General features: G+C 39.5%; 1 protein-coding gene across 1 annotated transcript in view; it reads right to left on the bottom strand.

Moving 5' to 3' along the window:
• Positions 1 to 2,370: 2,370 nt before the first annotated feature.
• Positions 2,371 to 23,904, bottom strand: part of P3H2 (prolyl 3-hydroxylase 2) — a 178,238-nt gene continuing 156,704 nt past the window's right edge. The window contains exons 10-16 of the mRNA XM_021719296.1: positions 18,424 to 18,551; positions 17,791 to 17,886; positions 17,019 to 17,169; positions 16,027 to 16,144; positions 15,008 to 15,083; positions 10,015 to 10,155; positions 2,371 to 3,625 (exon numbers count right to left, since the gene is read on the bottom strand). Of these exons, the coding sequence (XP_021574971.1) occupies positions 3,533 to 3,625; positions 10,015 to 10,155; positions 15,008 to 15,083; positions 16,027 to 16,144; positions 17,019 to 17,169; positions 17,791 to 17,886; positions 18,424 to 18,551 (803 nt within the window). The 3' untranslated portion in view covers positions 2,371 to 3,532. The remainder of the gene's footprint in view (positions 3,626 to 10,014; positions 10,156 to 15,007; positions 15,084 to 16,026; positions 16,145 to 17,018; positions 17,170 to 17,790; positions 17,887 to 18,423; positions 18,552 to 23,904) is intronic.

Here is a 23,904-nt window from a genome sequence, read left to right as displayed (position 1 = left end):
TTGAGGAAGAGACAAATGAGAGCTGACTAGAATCTTCTTCCCTTTTGCGAGCTTCATAAAAGCAGTACCAGGTACAAAGTACTTACTAAAAAAAAAAAAAAAAAAAGGAGCTGAATCAAATGGAATAATATTCACCTGCATTCAATGCATCTCAGAGGAGAGAAGGGGAAATACACCACCACGTATTAGTCAGCAGGGGAATTAAAGAGGAGAAAAACTTTTCTTGATTTTATAAAATCAAACTTTTTTCTTCACACTGATTCATTATTTTATACTTAATATGCCTGGGAGCACGGCCGGGGGAGCAACAACTCTACAACCTTGGTGCCGTTTTCTCCCTTCCAGACCAAAAGATGTGCTTCTAGCACAGACATGAACACTAAAGTCCGGTAGCCACAGAAAATCACTTCATGTCACTGGTCTCTGTTTTCTCAGTTACAAAATAGGCAGCATAACCCATGCCTAAAATATTCCCCAGGGTTCCTGGTGTGTGAACGTGCTTTGTGATAATATAAGCATTCAATACAATAATATGAGTGAAAATAAAAGCTTTGTGAGCTGCAGGCTTTTCACAATAGAGTGGGAGAATCACCAAGGTTAATGGTGGTTCCCCAAGTGACACAGATAGAGAGAACTAGTTTGAAACATTGGGCTTTTTAGCCTAGGCTGACTCAAGACATATAGCCCTTTTGTGTGAGGTCGGAAAAGGCACACTTTCTAGATAGACATAGTCTTGCAGGTCTCCAGATTGGTGAGCAAACACCATCTTTGGCCAAATAGAAAAAGGCACCACCTCCTCCAGGTGAATAAAGCCCCACACCAGGAGTTCAGCTCCTAGTGCATCCCCACATCCCCAGGCATTCTTGCATAACCAAATTCAACAGTCCTGGTTTTAGCCCTGGCTCTGCCTGTTTGAATTCTGTAACCATGGGATCATCGTTCCCATCTCTGAGCATTAGTTTCCACCCAAGAAAGATGAAGTTACATTGTGATTTCTACACCCCTTCAGCCCTTAAAGCTACAAAAATTCAAGTGGCTTTTTCCATTCTGCTACACAGGGGACTGTATAGCATACAGATTGAAATTTCTGAGTTTTTTTTTTTTTAAAGATCATCTGATGACACTCCCTAAATGTTTGAATACAATTATGTATGGTTTGATGTGGAGCAGATTAAAAAATAAATGCTTTTGTATATTACATGATGTTCCTGGTGTAAAGCAACATGGTTAACCTGCAAAACAGGAATGACTGTTCTGTATTGCCAGCCAAAGGCACAAGACATGGATTTAACACAACAGCAGCTATGAGGGCTTCACTCGCTTTCTGTGGGACTGCACGTCAGAATCTGTGCTGAAGTCCCCGCCCCTCCCTGAATGCCCATTGCACCCAGGAAGCAGGAACTACAAGGAGTCAAAAATGGTTTCTTTGTTGATGCCTTGTTGCCAGAAAACAGAAATTAGATCCTAGCCCAGATCCTCCTATCAGCAAATCTGAGTGCCAGCAAGCTCTTCACAGTGGGAAAACAAATAACAATTTACCTTTGTAAAGCTCAAGAACTGTTAGCCCTAAAATTGGGTGTAAGGTTTTAAAAACACACGCACACACATATCAAATCCACTCACCACTCTCAAAATGTTAGCAGAAATAAATTTGATTGCACTTGGAAATATTTATAAATTGGTTTGGGTTTGTATTTGTTTTGTTTTGTATTTTGAGCAACAGGGAGGGCTTCTGGAAACAAAACGAATTCTGTCATTTTCAGAGAAAGAAGTCCAGAGTCAGAGAAGGAAGTCAGAGAAGTCCAGAAAGAGAAAGAAGGTAGCTCCAGGTCACACCGCAGGACATATCTGATAGGACTGGGGTTACAATTGAATGCTCTTTCCACTTTCCCATGTTGAAAACATAACCACAAGGTTCCATGAAAAACAGATGGCACCCAAGTCACTATAGCTCAATTTTTTGGTTTCAAAGGATGAGTGTTTTTATCATTGACCAAGACTGTAAACAGCAGAAAGCAGCTTTTCTCTACCACGGCTCATCACAAAGGCAGGTGAACTCACACTGGCTAATAGCACAGGCTCCTCTAGGTTTGAACAACCCTAGGCACCCTGAACAATGTCTTTGCAGTGTGCTCCTTGGAATGAGACCAAGAATCAGGCATTCTCTGCATCAACGCCTCTGTTTGCTAGCCATTGCTGTTCTTCAAAAGCAGCGTCCCCACCTTTTTGGGGGCCCTAGAATGCAGGCACCGGCAACAAAGGTTAGGTCCAATGTCACCCCTAGATTGTCCGAAAAGTTCCTGTGGGATCACAAAACCATTATGTGAAGATAAACTGAACATTTGGGAGAAGAAAAATAAATGCCAGATACTAAAATAAGGCTCCCTTTATTAAACATATCAGACACAAGCACGGATCCATGTGCTGGATAGCAGCAATGAGGAGGGGCCCCCCAAATATATGCAGATGACAACTAGAATCAATCAGAAATTTATTTTTCTTACTTAAGTACAAAATGCCCCTTTTCACCAGTGGACACCGCTCACAGGCATCTTGGCAACGGTGTCCTGATCCATGTGGCATTAAAGATTTTCTTCCAAAGTCACTGGGGTGAAAAGTCACTCTACTTCAATGTCTCCATGACCATTTGAATGTACAAATCCTAGGGCAGTTCTTTCTGAAGTACTGTGAAGGGTGAATTGAAGCTTCCAGTGTAAGTTTATTCTCTGGCGAAAATACCAGAGTCAAAAATTCCACTCAGGCCCTGGAAGGACTGGAGGCCCTTCTGTATCCCAGTAATCAACTGAGAGTTTCTTTCCTGGAGTCTGTACGATCCTGATGCCCATGATACCTGAGGCAGCATGGACTCTGCTAGGGGATCCTCAGACCCAAAGTTGAGCTGGCTCTGAGAGTCAGAGTTGACGGCTGGCAGCACCATTAGAGTGTATGGCTGACAGGCATACAGCAAGGAGGGCTTTCAGAAACCAAGCACACACTGACTTTAGAACTGGAGCATGCCTGAGAGTTACAGTTTCAAGAATTAGCTTATTCTGTTTGAGCTTTTGGATCGGCAGTAGATTAATGTGTGTGTGTGTGTGTGTGTGTGTGTGTGTGTGTGTGTGTGTGTGTTTTGGGGAGGGCATGGCTGGGCTTTGATAGATGAATTGGTGAAAAAATAAGAGAGTTGAGTGTGCATCTGTAGTCCCAGCTACTGGAGAGGCTGGGGTGGGAGGATAGCTCAGGCCCAGGAGTTTGAGGCTGCAATTAGCTACAACAGTGCCTGTGAATAGCCACTGCACTCTATCCTGGGCAACATAGCAAGACCCGGTCTCTAAAAGGGGCGGGGGGCGGGGGAGAAAAGAAAAGAAAAGAAAGATAGACAGAGTGAAGAAAAGTAAGCATCCTTAGGAACAGAAGGGAGATCTGATGACACATATTAACCTGTTAATTTATACCATGGCTCTGTACAAAAATAAAAAGGTTCTCATAAGATTAACAATTAAAATAAATATCTGATAGAACATTCTCATTTTTATAGTTCATCTTTAGGGTTGATATTCAGTTCCTGCTTCCCTTGCTGTTCTTGATCCAGGATTGCAATCACTTCATCAGCCTGTATTCGCTCCTGCAAAAAAGACAATTTATACATTTCGGTCACAAGCATAGTAATCAGTCTCGGCAGCAGATGCTTCCAAAACCCTTCCTGGCATCCATTTGTACATGGGTTGGTGCTAAAGCCAGCTAATGATAACCTCATCTTCATCCCAAGACCGGTGCCTTCTCCTGGCATTCTTATGTCCTAAACAATTACTTTCTAAGATTTCGCTCCTGCGAAGTATAGTCTGTTCAACTGCTTACTGCCCTTTCTACTTCATGGGCCCGTCAGCATCTCCAGCTCAGTTGAGTGTTCAAACTGAATTCATCATTTTCTCCCCACACACCTATTCTGTTCTTCCTATAGTCTCTCCCTCAGTAAAGACCAGCGCTGTTCACCCATCTGCCTTAAAAGCCTGACTATGGTTTCTTGTAACTGATAAGTCATCTAGTCTGTTCTTTCTCCTGTCTTTGTCCTTCTCTCATCAACGCACATTACTTTTGTTTCAGTTTAGGTCAGAATTTCTCAATCTTGGCACTACTGGCATTTTAGACCAGATACTTCCTGTTGTATGGGCTGCCCTGTGCACTGTAGGATGTTCAGCAACATCCCTGGCCTCTTTACCTTCTACAGGTAGCCAGTTAACACCTCCCTCTATGCTGTAACAACCAAAAATGTCTCCAGATACTGCCAGTGTCCCCTAGAGGGCAACACTGCTTCTTCTTGAGAGTCACTGGTTTAAGCCTTCATTGCCTCTTGAGATTGCTGCAGCAGCCTCCAAACCAATCTCCCTGTTTCACTACTCACCCCCACATGCTTCCAATGCATTCTGCTCACTTCAGTCTGCCCATATCCCTTTCCTGCTCTCAACCCTTTGATGGGTTCCTATTGCTTGAAGTTCCAGGCCCTACTTTCTTGGTGTGCTTGCTTACAAGGAGCTTCCCGACTCATACCTTTCTCTCTTCTTAGCCTTATCTTGTCTTCTTTCCTCTTCTCACCTTATACTCTAATTTTCTGATTTACCTTAGTTCTCTGAATACAGCACTTTCAAAAGAATTTCCTAGTCCTAGTCTGGATTAAATGCTTCTGTGGATACTCCCATTGTATCATATATTTTCTCTTGCCCTCCATATCAATCCATCAGCAGATCCAGTTGGTGTATCTCTTTGAGATCTTTCACCTTCTCTACTATTACTGTGGTCTAACCCCCACACGTTAACTAAAGTGACCTACGTATCCTGTAACTCCTCAGGACTAGGCAAGGTGTGTGGGAGCCACATCGACCTCCCACCAGTTAGAATAACATTCACATTTCTCAACTGGCCTGTAGAATCTGGTTCTGTGCCCTCTTCATACTGCCCTCCCTCTCGTATGCCATGTTCCAGAGCTCCGGCCTTCTTTGTTTGTTGACCGTTTCAAGCTCCCTCTTTCCTCTGGGCTTTGCAATATGTCCTCTGCCTGGAAAACTCCTCTTCAGACATTTATCTTAGTTGATTTCCTGTCACTCAGGTTGCAACTCACATGTTGCTTGTTCAAGGAGGCCTCACAGTTTGTCTCCCCATCCCTTTACCCTTAAATCAGTTGCCTTGTTCCATTTTCCACTTGTCATCAATCATGACCTGACAATCTTTTGTTTATTTTCATTTTTATTTTTTTTTTGAGTTGGAGTCTCACTCTGTCGCCCAGACTGGAGTGCAGAGGCCGCTCCCGGCCACCGCAGCCTCGACCTGCTGGGCTCCTGCGATCCTTCCGCCTCAGCCTTCCGAGTAGCCGGAATTACAGGTACGCGCTACTATGCCCGGCTGATTTTTTGATTTATTGTGGAGATGAGGGCTTGCCAAGTTGCCCAGGTGGGTCTCGAACCCACGGGTTCAGGCAATCCACTCACCTCAGCCTCCCAAAGAGCGGGATTACAGGCTGAGCCACAAAGCCCGGCTGTTTATTTTTATTATTGTTATGTATTTGTTGTCTGTTTCTTCCTGCTCGAATGTAAGCTCCATGACAGCAGGGACTCACCTTCTTGTTCACTGCTGTATTTCCAGTGATCAGAAAAGTTACTGACATTTGGCAAAGGCTCCATTACAGCTGATGAATAAATATATAATTGGATGAAGGCTTTTTCTGTCTAAAAATGCCTCTTCCTAGAGAAATCTTACTCATTCTTTAAAGCTTTTTTCAAATGTCACCTCTTCAATAAAGCCTTTTCGATTGCTTCTTTATATCCCCAAATCATGCTTTTTTTTTTTTTTTAGTTGGAGTCTCACTCTGTTGCCCAGGGTGGGGTACAGTGGCACATTCAAGGCCACCGCAGCCTCAACCTACTAGGCTCAGGTGATCCTTCCGCTCAGGCTTCCAAGTAGTTGGAACTACAGGCATGTGCCACCATACCTGGCTAATTTTTTGATTTACTGTAGAGTTGAGGTCTCACCAAGTTGCCCAGGCTGGTCTTAAACCTATGAGCTCAGGCAATCCTCTTGCCTCAGCCTCCCAAAGTGCTGGGATTATAGGCGTGAGCCACCATGCCAGGCCCATGTGTTTTCTGATAAGAATTCTTACCAGACTTTGCCTTTGTGTGGCCCTATATTAACTCTCCAATTTGACTTCAAGCTGCTTGACAATAGAGGTTATGTCTTTTCCTTACCATCCTCTGGATGTTCTTAAATATATTACTGGAATAAAATTATTTAGAAGATTTATTTTTTAAAGTTTAATTATTATTTTTATTTCAGAAAAGTGGAGCACAATTCAGTGTTACATACATAATTGGGGGTTATGTCTTATGTAGTGTGCATCACCATAGGAAGTCTCTAGCACAGTGCTCAGCATGGTAAATTTAAAAATATATATATATTAGGACTTGAAAATGAAACCCCTTTCATGTAAGAGCTTGTAATTAAAAATGATGTTGACATAAAGGTAACTTTTATAAAAGGACCAAATATACAAAATAACGGAAGACTAAACTGTCTTATCTAAGTAAAAAGGCCTAAGTAGTACTTTATGAATATAGTGAAAAAATCTCAAATGATTGACAAATTGACACACATACAAAACTTTCACATCTTTTGACCACAAGAAACTATTACAATCATGTCTCTCATGAAGAGAACCAATATATATGAAGCTTCTAGTCTTACTGCATCCTTAAGAGTTTATGTTGCTAAGTTCTCGAGAGTTGAGTGCCTTTGAAGTAATTCGTAATAAGATGGGGATCTGCCAGCTATAATGACTTGTTCGTAGACAGGCTTTGGGGACTCAGGGATTCAATCTGAGAAAAGGTGTCTAAGCCAGGGATTCCCAAACTTCGCTGCACGTTAGAATCACCTGGGGAGTTTTTAAAACTCTACATATGCAGATAACACCCCAAACCAATAAAGGCAGGAGCCAGATGTTAGTAGTTTGTAAAGATCCCAAGATGACTTCCATGTGTAGCAAAGTATTTGAATCATGGAACAGGCTAAATTAGTTGCTGAAGAGGCTCTGGTCATTTCCTGCTGTGGCCACTAGATGCCACTACTGCCTGAAACCTGGAGACGTTTCCTAGTACTTTTCCATCAGAGGGGATATTAGTTTTCTAATTAGAAAGGAGTACAGAGAACTTACTTTGTGTTAACGTATTCTGATGAAACAATATCTCAAAAGAAAGAGTTCGCATACTGAATAACGAAATAGATTAAAAGTCTGCTAAATGAAATGCTAAAATAATAAGGCAATTTTCCAACAATTTTTGTATCTTTGCTGTCTACTTATTTACTTAGGTTCCTCAGTTAAAAACGTGCTTTGAGTTCCTATGCTGGCCTTTTGGAGATGGAAAACACATGGAAAGAAAAGAATTACAGGTGAAGGAGATTGGTTTAGTACACCCTAGGAGTCTGCAAAACTCGGTGTTCTGTTTCCTTTGTTAGGTCCATTCTTTCTCCATGTAGGCCTGGTCATCATCTTCTCTTTTAGGTCTGAGCTTACATAAGTCTTCTTATTGCCTGTTTACTTGTCGATCTGTCCAAGCTCCAAGCCAAGGGACTATGTTTTGTCCACCCTTTTACTCTTAAAACCTACCTAGCAGAGTTTCCCAGGCACGTAATAGGTCTTTTATAAAATAATAGGTCTTTTGTAAAATATTTTTAAAATGCTTAGGGAATGTGGGCAAAATATTTTCTGAGTTTGGTTTGATGGTAAAAAGTATATGACAAAAAGACATTATTTTGAAACAGGCTCTGATAAAATCGAATTCAATTTAGAGACCTAAAGAGAAAAATTGGGTAGAATGTGTGAAGTTATTATATATATATTATATAGGTTATATATATACATTATATAGGTTTTTGTCCACAATTTCTGGTTCTAACTCGCACAGCCCTTATCACAGTCTTTGTTATAATGTTGGGTGTGTCAGGCCTCAGGGTTGGCCTCAAAAACAGAATGCCTCCTACCTTCTCCTGCCCTCCTTTCATCCGCCCTGAGGCAGGACTCTGATCTTCCTGGCCTTTCTGATTGAGGGCCACAAGACCCTCTCTAGAAGGTGTCTCACCCTATACCCTGAGGGAGAAATGCTGACATCTGAAGCCTCCATTAAAACCCAAGAGAGGTGGATTTGGAGAGCATTCCATAGTAGAACATGAAGAGACTCCCAGAGGGTGGTGTGCCCAGGGATGGCATGGAAGCTCTGTGCCCCTTCCCCCACACTTCACCCTATGCATCTCTTCATCTGTATCCTTTGCAATATTTGTAATAAACCGGTAAATGTGTTTCCCTAAGTTCTATAAGCCTCTCTAGTAAATTTGTCTAACCCAAAGAGGGGGGTCGTGGGAACCCCAATTTGAGGCTGGCTCAGTCAGAAGTTCCAGAAGCCCAGGCTTGCGACTGGTGTCTGGGGTTGAGGGGTACAGTCTCTAGGTAGATAGTGTTGGAGTTGAATTAGAGGATACCAGCTGGTGTATGTCCCTTGGTGTGTGGGGTGAAAAAAGTCCCACATTTGGTCACAGAAATCTTCTGTGTTCATGATTATTGTGGTGTGTGACAGCAGTAGAGAAACATGGATTGAGAATTTTCCTGTAACAGAATGCCATTTATAAAAAACAGAATTTCATAGCTTCGTCAACACTGGGGGCTGGAGAAGACTTTGAAGTCATCCAGTTCAGCCCCTGCTATGATGCTTCCACTTTAATTTCAGTGTTCCTTGCTAAGCAGTTGCCTAGCTTGATTGTAGCCATACAATCCAATTTCCAAAGAGACAATTCTACCAAACCGTGGCAACTATTTAAAAGTTATCCCTCATGTTGAGCTCAATTTTCCCCCATTGGTCTTACTTAAGTAATGTCTTTGTAACTTCAAAGATAGAGACTAGAATACCTGCCCAACAGAGGTGGAAGGATCGCCTGAGCCCAGCAGGTCGATACTGGGGAGGCCATGAGTGTGCCACTGTAATCCTGTCTTTGCGACAGAGTGAGACTCCAACTCAAAAAAAAAAAAAAAAAAAAAAAAAAAAAAGAATATCTGCCCAAGGGCATTTAAAAGGATAAGACCACGTTTTTATCTATATCTATATCTACTTTTTTGAGTCTGAGTCTCACTCTTCTTTTACCCAGGCTAGAGTACAGTGGCACGCTCATGGCTACTATAGCCTCCATCTGCTGGGCTCAGGCGAATCCTCCACCTCTGCCTTCCAAGTAGCTGGAACTATAAGGTGCACGCCACCATACCTGGCTAATTAAAAAAAAAATTTTATTGTAGAGATGACATCTTGCCAAATTGCCCAAGAAGGTCTCAAACCCTTGGGCTCAGGTAGTCCTCCCGCCTCTGCCTCCCAAAGTGCTGGGATTCCAAGTATGAGCCACTGCACCTGGTTAAGACCATGTTCTCCTATCCTAAGTACCCTCAACTCAAATATAAATAATAATACTCGGCGATTGTAGTAAATCATAATGATCTCTCAGGTTCCCTTGCCCTCTTTCACATATGCTTCGTAAATGATTCAATGCTCTTTTTAATGAATTGTTGAGAAAACAAATCTTTTCTCCAGTGACCAGCAGAAAATAATTCCTCTCTCTTGGTGCTACAGCTTGTTAATTAGTTTGAGACTGATTACTCACTGCCAAATCTTCCTGACACGACTATCTCCGAAAAATATCTTCACTCATCAGAACACACCTGATTAAGAATTGCCTTCATAACTCCGTTTCTTTTCCTCAGATTCACACTACAAAAATTAGATATGTGATTGCTGGGTCACGGATCTAATCAGAAAAATTTGCTCTTGGCTTAGAAAACAGTGCCAGTGTTGGAAATCAGACAGGACCTGTAAAAGTTTTGTCTTGATCTCTAAGCTCCCAGAAGGGTTATGGAACAATTTAAAGGACATTTCAGATATATCAGTTTATGAAGAAAGCCTGATGGGCTTTCTGACTGGGTCAGAAACTTACCAATTCTCTATAAAGTGGGTCCAAGGTGAACCACAGAGCCACTGCACACCTCTGGCCCTTGGTGACGGCTTTTACCCCATGTGGGTTCTCTCCCCCAGATGAGAAGCTGATCATACGCCCACACTTTGGCTTTATAGAGGCCTGAGAAAGAAAGTAAAATTAAACTTTTAATTCTTATGTCATGAACATTTCCACAACCCCTTGCTTCTAGCCTTCTATGATGGGATTATTTGAGTTAAGTGTTGAATCAAAGAATAACGGAATTCTGGAGTTGAAGAAGATATGGATTGTCTCAATTTTCTCACCTGTAGAACAAAGATAAGGTCAAAATATCTACCTCAGAAACTAAAAATTTTTCACTGGGTACAGTGCTCATGCCTTTAGGAGCAGCACTTTGGGAGGCAGAGGAGAGAGGTTTGTCTGAATTCAGGGGTTCGAGACTAGCCTGGGCAACTTGGCAAGACTTCGTCTCTACAATAAATCACAAAACTAGCTGAGCATGGTGGCATGTGCATGTAGTTCCAGCAACTTGGAAAGCTGAGGCGGAAGGATCGCCTGAGCCCAGCAGGTCAAAGTTTCGGTGGCCATGAGCATGCCATTGCACTCCAGCCTGGGTGACAGAGTGAGACTCCACTGGAAACAACCAAACAAAAAGAGAAAAGAAATGAAATGAAAAATTTTGAAGTAAAATGCGTAGCAAAGTCCATGCACATAGTAAATGTTCAATATGTTGTATGTTGATAGCCCCCAAACTCCAAGAAGGCAAAGGTTCTTTCTTTTAATTCACTTCCTTAGTTTAGCACCAGTGAAGAATCTGGATTCAAGGTAGACATACATTCCTTATTTGTGGAACTAAAACAAAACAAAAAGACATCTGGAGTGCTGGAGGACATCTGAGTAGTGGTTCCATGGTACACACCCATTTTCATTCCTAAATTGTGCATTTATGGTTTAGATACTTTTCTCAATGCAAAGATTTGAACAACTCAAGTCTAATTCCATGTGACAGCTAATTCCCTTTACGATATTCCTTCCTAGTGGTCATTTTGGCATTGTTTGAATACCACCAGTGATGAGAATGTAACATTCTGTGGGGTGGCCTGATCCATGGCCTCCAAGTGTTTTAAAATGATTGACACAGCACTTCCAATCTCGAACCCTGCTCAGGTGAAGCTGCCCATATTGCTTAGGTACAACAGTGTAGTGAGAGAAAAATAAATACCACCGGGTGCACCGAACCAAGGCAGAAGATCAAAGAAGCGGGATCTTCAAGTTGAGCGAGTTTACACAACTGAATATTAGGGACCTTGCTTCTGTGTTTAAAGAAGTGTCTGATGGGAGCAGAGTCCATTTTTCTTTCTTGGGAAACCCAGGAACATTACTCATTCCATAGCAGAGCTTAGAAAAGGAAAGTAAAAGCAGAAAAATGGTACCAACCATTCTACTATGTGTTAAGATGAGCCCAGCCCAAATAGCTGCTTTTTTTTTTTTTTTAAATTTTAAAGACGTGGGGTACAATCCAGGGTTAGGTATACAAATGTTCATTATGCAGGTATCCCTGTTGATGAGGTGTGCCTCTCCCTTCTCCGGCAGTTTCCCTCAACTACTAATCCCTTTCTTATAGTATTATGATAATTGTTCAAATTCCGCTTATGAGTGAGAACATACGGTACTCTGTTCTTTGTTTCTGTGATAGATCACTGAGTATGATCGACTCTAAATCCATTCAAGTTGCTGCGAAGTCCATATGTTTGTCTTTCTTTATGACTGCATAATATTCCATTGTATATATGTACCACATTTTAAAAAATCCAGTCCAGCTTCAATGGGCAGCGTGGTTGGTTTCATGTTTTTGCTATTGTGAATAGAGCTGCAACAAACATGCGTGTGCAGGTATCTTTTTGGTAGAATGACTTGCCAACTAGCTACTTTCTTAATCAACTTGGGTTGATGCATGCCTATTCAAAGAAGCTTTGGTTTTCTTCTGCATTAAATGAGATGGCTGTTTTTTCACTGCTGGCTTCAGGAGGAATAGTTAAAAAATTTCCTGAAGTCCTTGGATGCCACATATGTGATTACATATGGAAGGTCAGAAGTAGGAGTCAAAAAGCCACAGGCCTAGGCATGTGCACGTGTGTCTTTGTATGTGTGTGTATGCGTGAGTGTATATGTATGTCTGTGTGTGCCTCTGTGTATACATGTTGGTGTGCGTATCAAAGACCAGAAAAAAAATAGGGTCTTGTTATTTTTCTGTTTACTGCAATTCAAGAGTGATCTGTCTTTGCGAGAGTTACTTTTGGTTTTTTTGAGTTGGAGTCCCACTCTGTCACCCAGGCTGGGGCCACCACAGACTCGACCTGCTGGACTCAGGCGATCCTTCTGCCTCAGCCTTCCAAGTAGCTGGAATGTGCGCCTGGATAAGTTTTATTTATTTATTTATTTTTGATTTATGGTAGAGAAGAGGTCTCACCAAGTTGCCCAGACTGGTCAAACCTCTGAACTCAGATAGTCCTCTCATCTCGGCCTCCCAAAGTGCTGGGATTACATGCTTGCACCACCATGGCCGACCATGAAAGTTACTCTTTTAAGCAGCTTTATCAGGGAGGCTTTTCTGATGTGTAACTCTAGAGAGTTCGCTAGCTACTGGTGCCCTCAGTATCAATCTGGTTCTATTTTTCTGGACAAGCAACTTGTACATTTCCACATAGAAACAGCAGAATAAACTATTTGTAAAGCCCATGAAGTAGAACAGAAAAGGTTTCTGAGGAAATGACCTTGGTGTCTAGAGTTTCAGGTTTTCTAGGCTGCTGGCTCCCTGGTGCTGGTCAGGACTCACTCAGCCATACATTTGCCAGGGTTTCTGTGTGACAACCAAGTCTTGGTAACATATAATATATAGAAAGAGTGTGGGGACAATTTAATATTTTCTCTCCCATGGAACTGGAAGAATTGAAAGTGTCTTTAAACACGAAGAACTTGGGGAAAGTTAAGGAAAAGAAGCTATCAACTAACTGCCTGAAGCAGTTGGAATTGATTGCAGGTGTGGGTTCACAAGCATCTCTAGGACTCATCTCAACAACACGGAGCCTCATCTGTTACAGATCAGGTATGTAGAGGAATAAACAAGCTTCAGTGTTTTACATATTTGTGTAAGTATGTATACATTTGTGACATTGTTTCTACAGAAAAATATGCTATGAAGTTTAGATTAATGATTGCAAACATACTTTTTGAACATGGCCCCTTCATACCGAATTTAACTTTTCATGAAGCAAGTGGAACTTATTAAATTTTATCTTCTTCAAACTTGCATGGAGAAACTCAGATCCCTAAATTCCCATGTCTCACAAGTAAAACAACCAATGTATCTTCCAAGTATCATATTTTCCAAGTATAACAGAAAATTCCTTTTGCTTTTTATCTGACTGATCACTGTCAGAGAAACATTTGTGCTGTACTTGTCTTGAATAAATGTAAAATTTCAGCTATCATTCAGATAATTATATATACATTTTCCAGATTTTTCCAAAGTAAGGAACATAGAAGACTTTACTTTCTTGAATGGTCCCAAGTTAGGCCATTTCCCTGCTCCATTTGTCCTTCCACAGTCAAAGAAGAAAAACTAAAATGAGAAGCTTTTTGTTCTTGGGACTGCAATAAATTTCCTGTGAGAAAGAAGTATGAACTAGTTTACCTAAGAATTGTAATTATCTATAAAATTCCCTAAAATCTCTATTGTATGCATTAATGTGAACATAACTAATTTGGGAAAGTAAATATTCTCAAACTAGAGCTTTTGCAGTAAAAATTTTTTTTAAAATATCAGTTTTTCTTTTACTATTTTTCATGGGAGATTATATTCAGTGATTTTTTTAAAGTAGTTACACTTTTTTCTTAAAATTGTAGAGCTCTGTAATTGAAATATTATCTTTTTTCACATTTTTAAGAAACAGAATTCCAGTTAACATTTAACAATTAATAAAATGGATTGAGATGTCACCTGCTTTTAAACATTGAGCATTTCCACTAGCTGGCCACTAGATGGAGTAGAAGCAAATAAATTATTTCAACCACCTGTCTGATTTTCTTTCAAACTGTCAGATGTGAGATCATGAAAGATGTATATATATGTTTCACTATAGGGAAAAACAAGCAAAATATGAAGGGAAAAGCAAACAATTCTAGAAACTTTTGGAAAAATCTTATGTACTGCCAACACTTTCAAGTTATCATATACATGTCCCAAGAATTTAGATTTTATGTAATAAAAAGACATACCTCATAATCTATAATTAGATTATTTCCTCGACTGGAAAACCATGGTGGTGTATGCTCTTTGGCTTAAGACCAAAGAATGCCAACTATATTGTCTTTAAGTGCTAAGTGGACTGGTTTTCTCAAAGGCATTAGTTTGCTTATTAGGAAGATGGTGGCTGACTTTAACTTTTGCTTTATATATTTGTGTAAGGGTGTGTATAAATTTGCAGGTAAAGGTTTGTTACTTACAGTCACAATTATATAGCTTTCTCTATATATCCACATGTAAATACATATATGTACATATAACACATATATACATACATATGTGATAATTTTGGCAACTAGGTATTTGAAGGCCAATGCTGAATCCACGCATGTAGAATACTAAGTTACTTGTATCCTTTTCTTATTGTAGACTTGAGTAACTTAGAAACTGATGTTTCTATGACCTAGGCTTTGGTTCCAGGTCTAACACTAACTAGCTTTAAGATCTTGATCAAATCCTTAAAATTCCAATTCTTTAATTTACCTATCTTTACAATGGACTCAAAGATTTTTATAGTTGCTTCTACATAACAGTATATGATATGGCCTATAAATTTAACGGGGCTCTCTTTAGCTCTTGAATTCCTGAATTCAGAAATATTTGAAATCCAACAGTCCGTGACAAAAATAGCCATAAATGCTGAGATTAAAAAATACTCAACAAATTTGCAGGAATAGGTTTACTTACTGTCACAGTCTTAGCATCCATCTCGGTGAATATGAATTCTCCCCCTTCAAAGTCGTCATTCATGTATAGGAGAGCACTACAAAAGGAAAGAGAAACCAATTGTACTATTATATGCTTGCAACAGCATAATCTTAGAATCTTGAAGACTGATGACCTACTGACAAACCTGAAATGGTACATTTCCTTTGAACTAGTCATTGAAATAATTGATCCTCCAAACTCTTGAAAAGTTTGGGTTATTCCTCTGAAGTGTGTATTTATTCTACTTATATTAAATTCTAATCATATTTCAAAGCTTATCTCACATTTCACTTCTTCCGCAGAAAACCTGGATAGATTTAATTTAATCTAGCCCTTTGAACCTGCCGACACTACTGATAACTCTCTTCTTCCCTTATATAGTAGTAACTCTAAAGGATTTTTTTTCCCCCTCTTAATGAGGGGAGAGTTCCCTATGGAATTGCCAAGACCTGCACATAGAGGGCGCTCAATAAATGTTTCTGAGTACAGCGCAGTGTAGTAGTATTAACATTATATGAAAAGTGGCTACAACGCCTGACTCTTTAAACACTAAAATAGCTTTCAGTAAGATAAGACGCCTTTTTCTGCCGAGTTTCTCAATTCTTATTTATAAAATGCATAGTTCTTCAGAGGTCTGAATAATAAATATGTGATGTGATAAGATCCCTATGTGAATTCATCCCTTGTGTTCTCAGGGTTTACACAATTCACAAGGAAAGTGTTTCAGTCAAACAGACAAACAAAAACTTTTACTTTTTATATTTTAAAAAATGGATGCTTTATGGACTAAAATGAAAATATGCCTAATGTTTAAGATTAAAATGAGATGATAATGTCATTTCTCAGTTCCAGTGGCTGCTTCAGGAGACTGCCTGAGAACCTCTGCTTCAGAGAGGTGGACATGATGACACAGGCAAAGCACAGCAGCTTTCTAGTTTGCATGGGTTCTTGATAAGTGTTGGGAAAAGGCTTCACTTTGAAGCAGGGGCCAGCTCTACCTGTAGTCTCGAAACGTATAAGCGGGAGGTTCCTTCCAGCATTCATTGGCCTCTGGATCCAACAGGCAGTTGTCAGCATGAATGGGATGGCTAAGGTCATTTCTCCTATCCTGTTGACCTGCCAGAGAAAAGAACAGGGGAGAAGGAGAGATGAAGTGCAGTAATTTCCAACAACAACAACAACACTGACAACCTGACTATCTTCTCCCACTTCTGGTGTACTTAAAAAATGTGAGGAGACAGAAGACAGAACAGAATAGATGAAAGAACAGTGGACAAGCAGTCAAAAGATTCGGGTCTGATTTTGATATGAACTTGATGTGAAACTCTGTGCAAGTTACAACTGTCTCTTCAGCTATAAAAGTTGTCTGATATAAATAGACAGGTACAAATTCCAGGCATTTCATGGGTTGTATTTCATGTGAGGCAGCAAAAGGATGAGGATAAAATAGAAACATTAGAAAAAAAAAAAAAGGATTTAATTCAGCTGAAACCTTCCAAGTGTAAAAGTCTGCATCTGTGACATTATCCTTTCCCTCCTTATCAGGTGGATGCAAGAGAAGACAGAAAAATAACGAAGAGCAGGAAGTGAGGTCTCTGCCTTTTTAAGAACATTTCTTTCAATAATCCCTTTGTTTTTCATGCTTCCACTCAATGCTTATGGACATAATGGCAACTGTGATGTCCATGCTCCTGGTTCCCCAAAAAGAGAAACCGAGAGCAGAAAAGCATCTTTCTGCATGACTTCAGCAATTAGGGAAAAACAGGTTTGCAAAGGAAAATGTGCAGAGTGAGAGTCTTCTGGAACTTCAGGAAACCAAACAGGAGAAAACGAGGGAAGCAAAAATAGGACTCCTAAGCAATTGTTGTTTTAGGAGTCTGGAACTTTTCTAAAATGTTAGTCCAAAATGCAATAGGACTTTGTTTTGCATTGTTTTTGTTCCCACTGCATTGTGGGTAGGCGAGAGCAAGTTCAGACTCTGGAATCTCACCAGACAGGGCTGTTCGGCAGACCATGTGTGTATAGGAAAAATACAGGGTTGAGTTAAGCATAAAATAAGATTCTACAATCTTTCGAGCCTTCTCACTGATGTCATAAAACAGGCGGGCACTCTTCAGTGGGACTCGACCTTCATAACCAAACTGAAAAAAAAAAAAGAAGAACATTAGAAGCCACTGGGTTGATTGGAAAACTTGAGAAAAATAGGCAATAGGTTTAATTAAGCCAATAAAGGATGATCATCTCTGTGTTGACTGATGGGAACACTACATGCTTGTGGATTCGGGTTAGGACAAGGAGCCATTGGAACATACTCTTCCCAATCACAGAGGGAAAGTTAAGAGCTAATTGCTTCCTTCCCGCTTCTAGCATAATGTGTTCACATTCCTCTCTAACAACCCTTCTTGCAGCAGAAAATAACTGCTTGTTTGGGTATGTTTTCACTATTAAATCATGAGCTCCATTTAATCTTCACTCTACATTTTTATTCTAAAGTACTGCCACTTTTTATACAAATAAATAGTACAGGGCTTGTATATTTCTTGCCAGGTATACATTTAGGAAATGAAAAGCTTGATAAATTGATGGCTGAATGAAAGAATAAAGGAGTGATAAAAAACAATGAAGTTTCCATTTCATACACGTTTCCTTCAACTGTTCTGATAGGCTTATATTCTAAACTCTTCTCGTTCCTGTATCTGCCATTTACAGAAACCCTAGATTGACACTTAGGTACCCAAACCCCAAAGAAGTTAATGCTTTACTTTCAGTGCTTTCAGGACAGTTGCACCTTCAAACTTTTCATTGGGTGTATGGGGTGAAGTTTTTCCTCTGTATCCATCACCAACAAGCATGATTCCCTGAAAGCAGATACAAGAGATTCTTTATCAGTGATATCTATGAATTCCTCAGGTCTCTATTTCTGCCTTGGCTGCCAGAAACCTGAGAACCATAGTCAATCTTCAGAGCCATTCCCATTTTATTCCAGGTCCCTGGTATAATAACTTCTATCAATTAAAAGACACGTCTTTATTTAATCTTCGCTCTAACATTAAAAAAAAAGATACTTTTTATAGAAATAGAATGTAAATGATTGATATATTGGTTACTTATTGATTAAAAGGAAAGGATTTCCCTAGCAACTTTATATAATAGGCAGGACCCATGCTGGATGGCTGATGCCCTAGGAATTAGGCTCCTGGCTATTCTAGATACTACCTGGAAAAACTAAAATTATCCCAGTCCAAAGGCTATGAAAGTGCCTCCACAACAATCAACAATTTTCTCCTAAAGAGACGTCAGGCCTGTTTCCTGGCTCCAAATAAGACCAGGACCAAAGCTATCCAGGCTCCTGATAGGCCAACATGGCAGGCTCCCCTCTCCCTTGAGGTCCTCACACTGGCCACGCTGTGGAGCTCCCGGCACTGCTCTTCTGACAGGACGTTATCCAGGAGAACCCTCTGGGTCCCATTCAGCTGCTCTGAGTTGTAGACGAATGTGATGTTCTCGTAGAGCAGAGGACCACCTGAAGGCAGAGAGCACAGTGTGTTCCCTGTTACTTCTGTCCCCCAAATGAAGCACAGAGCACCCAACAGCTTTCCATGAGCAGTTTGGGAAAGTCATTTTCCTCATGAATATGTGCAAAGACAAATTACAAATTTGGAAGCTTGATAAACACGATATGGATTCAGGAAAAAGACATCCGATTGCCAGGTTTCCCCATAGTATCATTAGACTATATTACATTTGTGTAGAAATTTGAGGTGATAGAGTATTTTGATTCCAGTGTTGATCCTGAAAAGTAGACTGAGCATCTGATAGGATTCTCCTCTGAGAAGACCCACCCTTCTCCACCCCCTCACTCATACCTCTGTAACGGTATCACAGGCGATTACTTAACTGCATGTTTGTGTCCCTCAGGCATGACTTGTACACTTCAGTTTCACTGGTGTCTACAGCAATGCCTTCATCAAGTAACTGAGGTAGTCCCACCCATGTCACCTGATTGCTTCCCAGTCTTCTTTCTATTGCTTAACTGACCCTAGGTATTCTTGTTTTGGGAGGATTTTTCTCTTCTCTCTAGGCAAAATGTTTACATTCCTTTTTTGGCACAGGAGAATTTCTTGTAGATAGCTGCTCTCTCCCCAGAGAAAGCCCACAGCTTTATAAAATTAGCCCCACATAATAGGCTCTTCAGAGGGTGAAGCTTTGGGGGGTCACATTTTAGGTTGTGAAATTACAAAATCCAGACCTGAAAAGGTCTTTTCCTCACAGAGTGGGACTAAAGGACAAAGCCTGTGTTTGTGGTGGTGAAGAAATCATCAGATGTAGCAGAGTGCAAACATCTTGAAACAGAAAACTGAACAGAAAAATCAAAACAAACAAACAAACAAAAACCCCAGTGCTTTTTTATACTTTATCATATATCCTAGGGGCCTGATATGTGTCATAGCAACAGCTCACAATGAGGGGAGTGAGAATAGGAGAAAGATACAACTCCTTCCCCACCTCTAGCATTGATCTAAAACACAGCTGTGGAAAGAAGAAGAGACAACTGAAATTGGCATCTGCTTTATCTCTATGAAATGGATTAGACAATCTAGGGAAGAACACCAACTAAGTGTTTATTAGTCTAATTAGGATAAAAGATTCACTATAGCCTATGATTAATGGAATATTAAAAAGAATAAGACAGTGTTTCTTAATCTAGAGTAATGTATGGCTGGTTATCTGTTAAAGCAAAAGTTCCCTAAGGCGCTCTAGTGCTGACAAATTATTTTCACTCTAATTTTACTTCTTTATATGCAATCATGAAACTATGTTTACATTATTTTTATGGTTTCATATAACTATCAAACAAAAACCAAATTATAAGACCAAATAGAAGCAAGACCATATACCAACCTAAATTCAAATTAACAGATGAAATGGTTAATGCTATTTTCTGAAAATAACAAGCCACATTCCACATTTAATGTTCTACTAACTGATCTAGTCCAGGTCCTTTTGCGCCAGCATTCCTTATAGGACTTTTGGTGTGTAATTACTATTCTACCACAACGTTTATCTATTCAAGTGACTACATAATCTTCATGTACCATGATGAATTTTTGACTTCATCTGGCCACAATATGTTATGTATAAGCTCATCCTATTTCATTTGTTGTTGGCCTTTAACCATTGAAATATTATCAATTGGTGCCATATAACTGTGCCCATGCCCACTGAGATAGGAAATATCACAACAGCACTTGGCTATAAAGTGGTCATTTAGATGATCCACTAATTGCCTCTCTTAACTTTTAAAATTGTCATCAAAATTTATAAATATAGAATTTCTTGGATTCTTAGAATATATCCGCAAGCTACAGTTTCAGTATTACATCTTTTGGTTGAATAGAAAAATAAAAGTTGTTCTACATTTCAATGTTTCTCAAATTTTGTTTCATAGAAAAGTTTTGGGGAAGTACTGGGCTAAATAAAATATAAGAGGACTTCTTATAGTTTTTAATATGTGAACAGGCCTAATGAATTTCCTAAGTAGTGATTTAAGATGCAGCAGTTCTTAGCTATAATGGAACAAAATACTCTTTCATCCTTTCTTTCCTCCTTCCCTTCTTTCTTTCCAATGGCAGAAAGACTCTAAGATGGTCCCCAATGATTACTGCCTCCTGGATGCATACCCTTGTGTACTCTGTTTCCCATAAGTGTGGGTGGGACCTGGAACTTGGTTCTAGTCAGTAGAATAAGACAAAGTAATGAGCTATCACTTCTGTAATTACGTTACATAAAACGGCAACTTCTGTCTTGCTAGTAGACTTAGTCTATTGCCTTCTCAACCTGCATGCTCTGATGACACAAGTGGCTGTATTGGAGAGGCTCACACAGCCTGGAATCAAGGGCGTCCTCCAGCCAGAAACCAACTAGAAACCAAAGGACCACAGTCCAATACCCTTTAAGAACTGAATTCTACCATCTAACTTAGAAGAAAAAGCTTCCTAGCCAATCATAGGAAGAGACCTCAGCCCTAGTCAACAACTTGATTGAAGTCAGTGAGTGACCCTGAAGCCAAAGACTCTTTTAAGTTCTCCCCCAGATTCTTGACCCATACAAACTGCGAGATAACAAATGGATGTTGTCATAAGCTGCTACATTTGTGCTTTTAAAAAACAAACAAACAAACAAACAAACAAACAAAAAACCCATAGTCTTTTTTGTCTCCCACTCCCCTGAACTTTTTAGCTTAGAACACAGTTTGGAAAAGGTTTCTCTAATCTATTTAGTTGATTAAGATTCATAGTCAAGTTGAGGCAGGACTTACCTCGTATATTTAGAAAAGTGAACTGCATATTCCACTACAATTCAGAAATATAAAAAGAAATGTACATTCAACAAGAAAGATAAGATACTTGTAGGTTAACTTAAAAGCATTTGCTAATATAAAAATAAAAAAGAAATGACCGATAAGGGACTTAATGAACTAAATTGATTTACACTTGGCCAAGTTTTCCTCATTTTCTATATTGAAGAGATATACTTTGGATATAATTAGCTTATTTTCAAAATAATATACACATTCTTTTTAAAGTTAGAAAAATTAAGACATTTAGAAAAATACCTATCACTCTTAAACTCCATATAAGTATTTATTATTACTATCATTATTATTGATGTAATAAACTATACCTGGAATACTATGTTAGATTCTGACTGAGAGCTCTTAATAAGAATATGGCATAATGGAGTATATTTAAAATAGGACTACTTGGATATTGACAATTCCCCTACCAAGTCATAAGTAACATGCAAAGATTAGTTGAAAGAAGATTGTAACATGAAGTCTTAAATATGTAAATCTTAATGAGTTCAAGAATAATCTGTATTAGAAATCTGCCTGTCTTATATCTAACATAATTAAGTATAGCATTTTATACAGATATTTATCACACATACACATTTAGCAAAAACAACCAATTACCCATCCACTGAGAGAAAGAAAAAGAAAAAAATAAACCCTGCCATTCAAAAGGCAAATCAAGCATCCTACAGATGACTAGTAGCACACCAGACAGAGGAAAACATTAAAATACAAATACAAATGTAGTCCAATAAGTTGTGGTTTCTGGGATCTAATTTGATGGCTTCAGCCAATTCTTAACCACAGTCCAAGAGGATTTAGTTAAACAACTCAATTCTTCTCTCATTCATAAAGTATGTGCTTGGCTCTGACTCTCTGGTTGCAACAAAGAGGGATCATCTCAGAAAGTACTGCTTTGTGCTGTCTGTGGGTTGGCAAGAAGAATCATTTTACCAGAAATATCATATTGTCATAGAAGGCATGATGGGGATGTACAGACAAACAAGCTCTTATATAAGCACAGCAGTTTACGGTTTACAAAAACCTTTTTATGCTCCACCTGTCCTTCAAAATCAAATTAAATATCACCGCGGCTATGAAGTCCTTCCCTATTTCCTCAAAAAATGTACCATCTATCTTTAACAGATAAGGATCAAAGAGCCCAGAGAGATTGAGTCTCCAGTTCTCCCTCACTGGGATACACATCAGACTAAGATAATCTCAGAAACAAAGTCTGCTGATTCCAAGTACAATACTATGTCTACTATACTCCCTCTGACTCTGGAATCATTATCCATCATTACTTTTGGAAAGCTGGTGAATGAAAAGAGAACAAGTGACAGAAATGTTTTTAGTAAGTTACCACACATGTTCCATGAACTGGAGTCACTGTGAGATATAGCCCTGGGTCACTGCATTTTAATGTTTAGGAACTATCCAGTGTGAACACTACTACATAGTGTTAGGTGTCCAGAGTAGATAACAATCTCTTTGTAGAAAAGGAGAAAAGCTAAAATATACTTTATTTTGTGATGCATGCATTCTGTTTGCCTCTCTAACATCTGTTTTTATTGAGACTAAGATATGAACATGTTTTCTGGTTGGGAACTTTGCCTCTATCTACCACTGTTCCTAATTTAGACCCTAATTAGACCTCTGGTGATTGGACAGAAGGTTTTCTAGTTGTGGTATGATAAGAAGTATATGTGGTTTTTGTCCCTAGTTCCTGGCACAGAGTTCCTAAAACTCTTGAACCTTCTCAAGTGATAGTAGTATCTTTTGTTGTTCATAATGAGTCCCTTTTGATCACACCGAAGTTTATGTTGATAAGGTGGCTTAGGGTAGAGCCCCTAGATAAACTCATAATGGGGTTGGTCACCAGAAAGACCAAGAGATTAGAGAAGTAAAACTTCCAGCCACATCCACAGATTTCTGGGAAGGAGGATAGGGGGCTGCAGATTAAGTTCTATAAAAACTTTTAAACAATAAGATTTGATGAGTTTCCAGGCTGATGAACATATGGAAGTGCTGGGAAGGGCATGGAAGCTTTCTCCCCCACACCTTCATATCTTACCCCAAATACTTCTTCATCTAGCTGTTCTTCTGTATTGTTTATAATATCCTTTATAATGAACCAGTAAATGTTCCCTGAGTTCTGTGAGCAGCTCTAGCAAATTAATCTAACTCAAGGAGGGGGTCATAGAACCCAGTTTTGTAGCCCTTTGGTGTCAAAAGCCAAAAGTATAGGGGACAATCTACTCTTGGGATTAGCATCTGATGTGGGGCTCTCTTGTGGGGCTGAGTCTTTAACCTGTGAGATCTGACACTATTTCCAAGTAGAAAGTGTCATAATTGAATTGAATTATTTGACACTCAGTTGGTGTCCACCAGGGAATGCTTGGTGGGCAGCACAAATGTTTTGTATTGTGTGAAAGTACAGTAGATAAAAACTGTTTGCTATTTTCTTTCAGAATAATAGGTTCCCAGATAATATTCTAAGATCCATAAGCCAAAACAACTA

The sequence above is a fragment of the Carlito syrichta genome, unplaced genomic scaffold (assembly GCF_000164805.1).
Source record: "Carlito syrichta isolate Samal-C Ts95f unplaced genomic scaffold, Tarsius_syrichta-2.0.1 Scaffold314364, whole genome shotgun sequence".
Taxonomy (NCBI): domain Eukaryota; kingdom Metazoa; phylum Chordata; class Mammalia; order Primates; family Tarsiidae; genus Carlito; species Carlito syrichta.
This window is presented reverse-complemented; position numbering and strand designations above follow the sequence as displayed.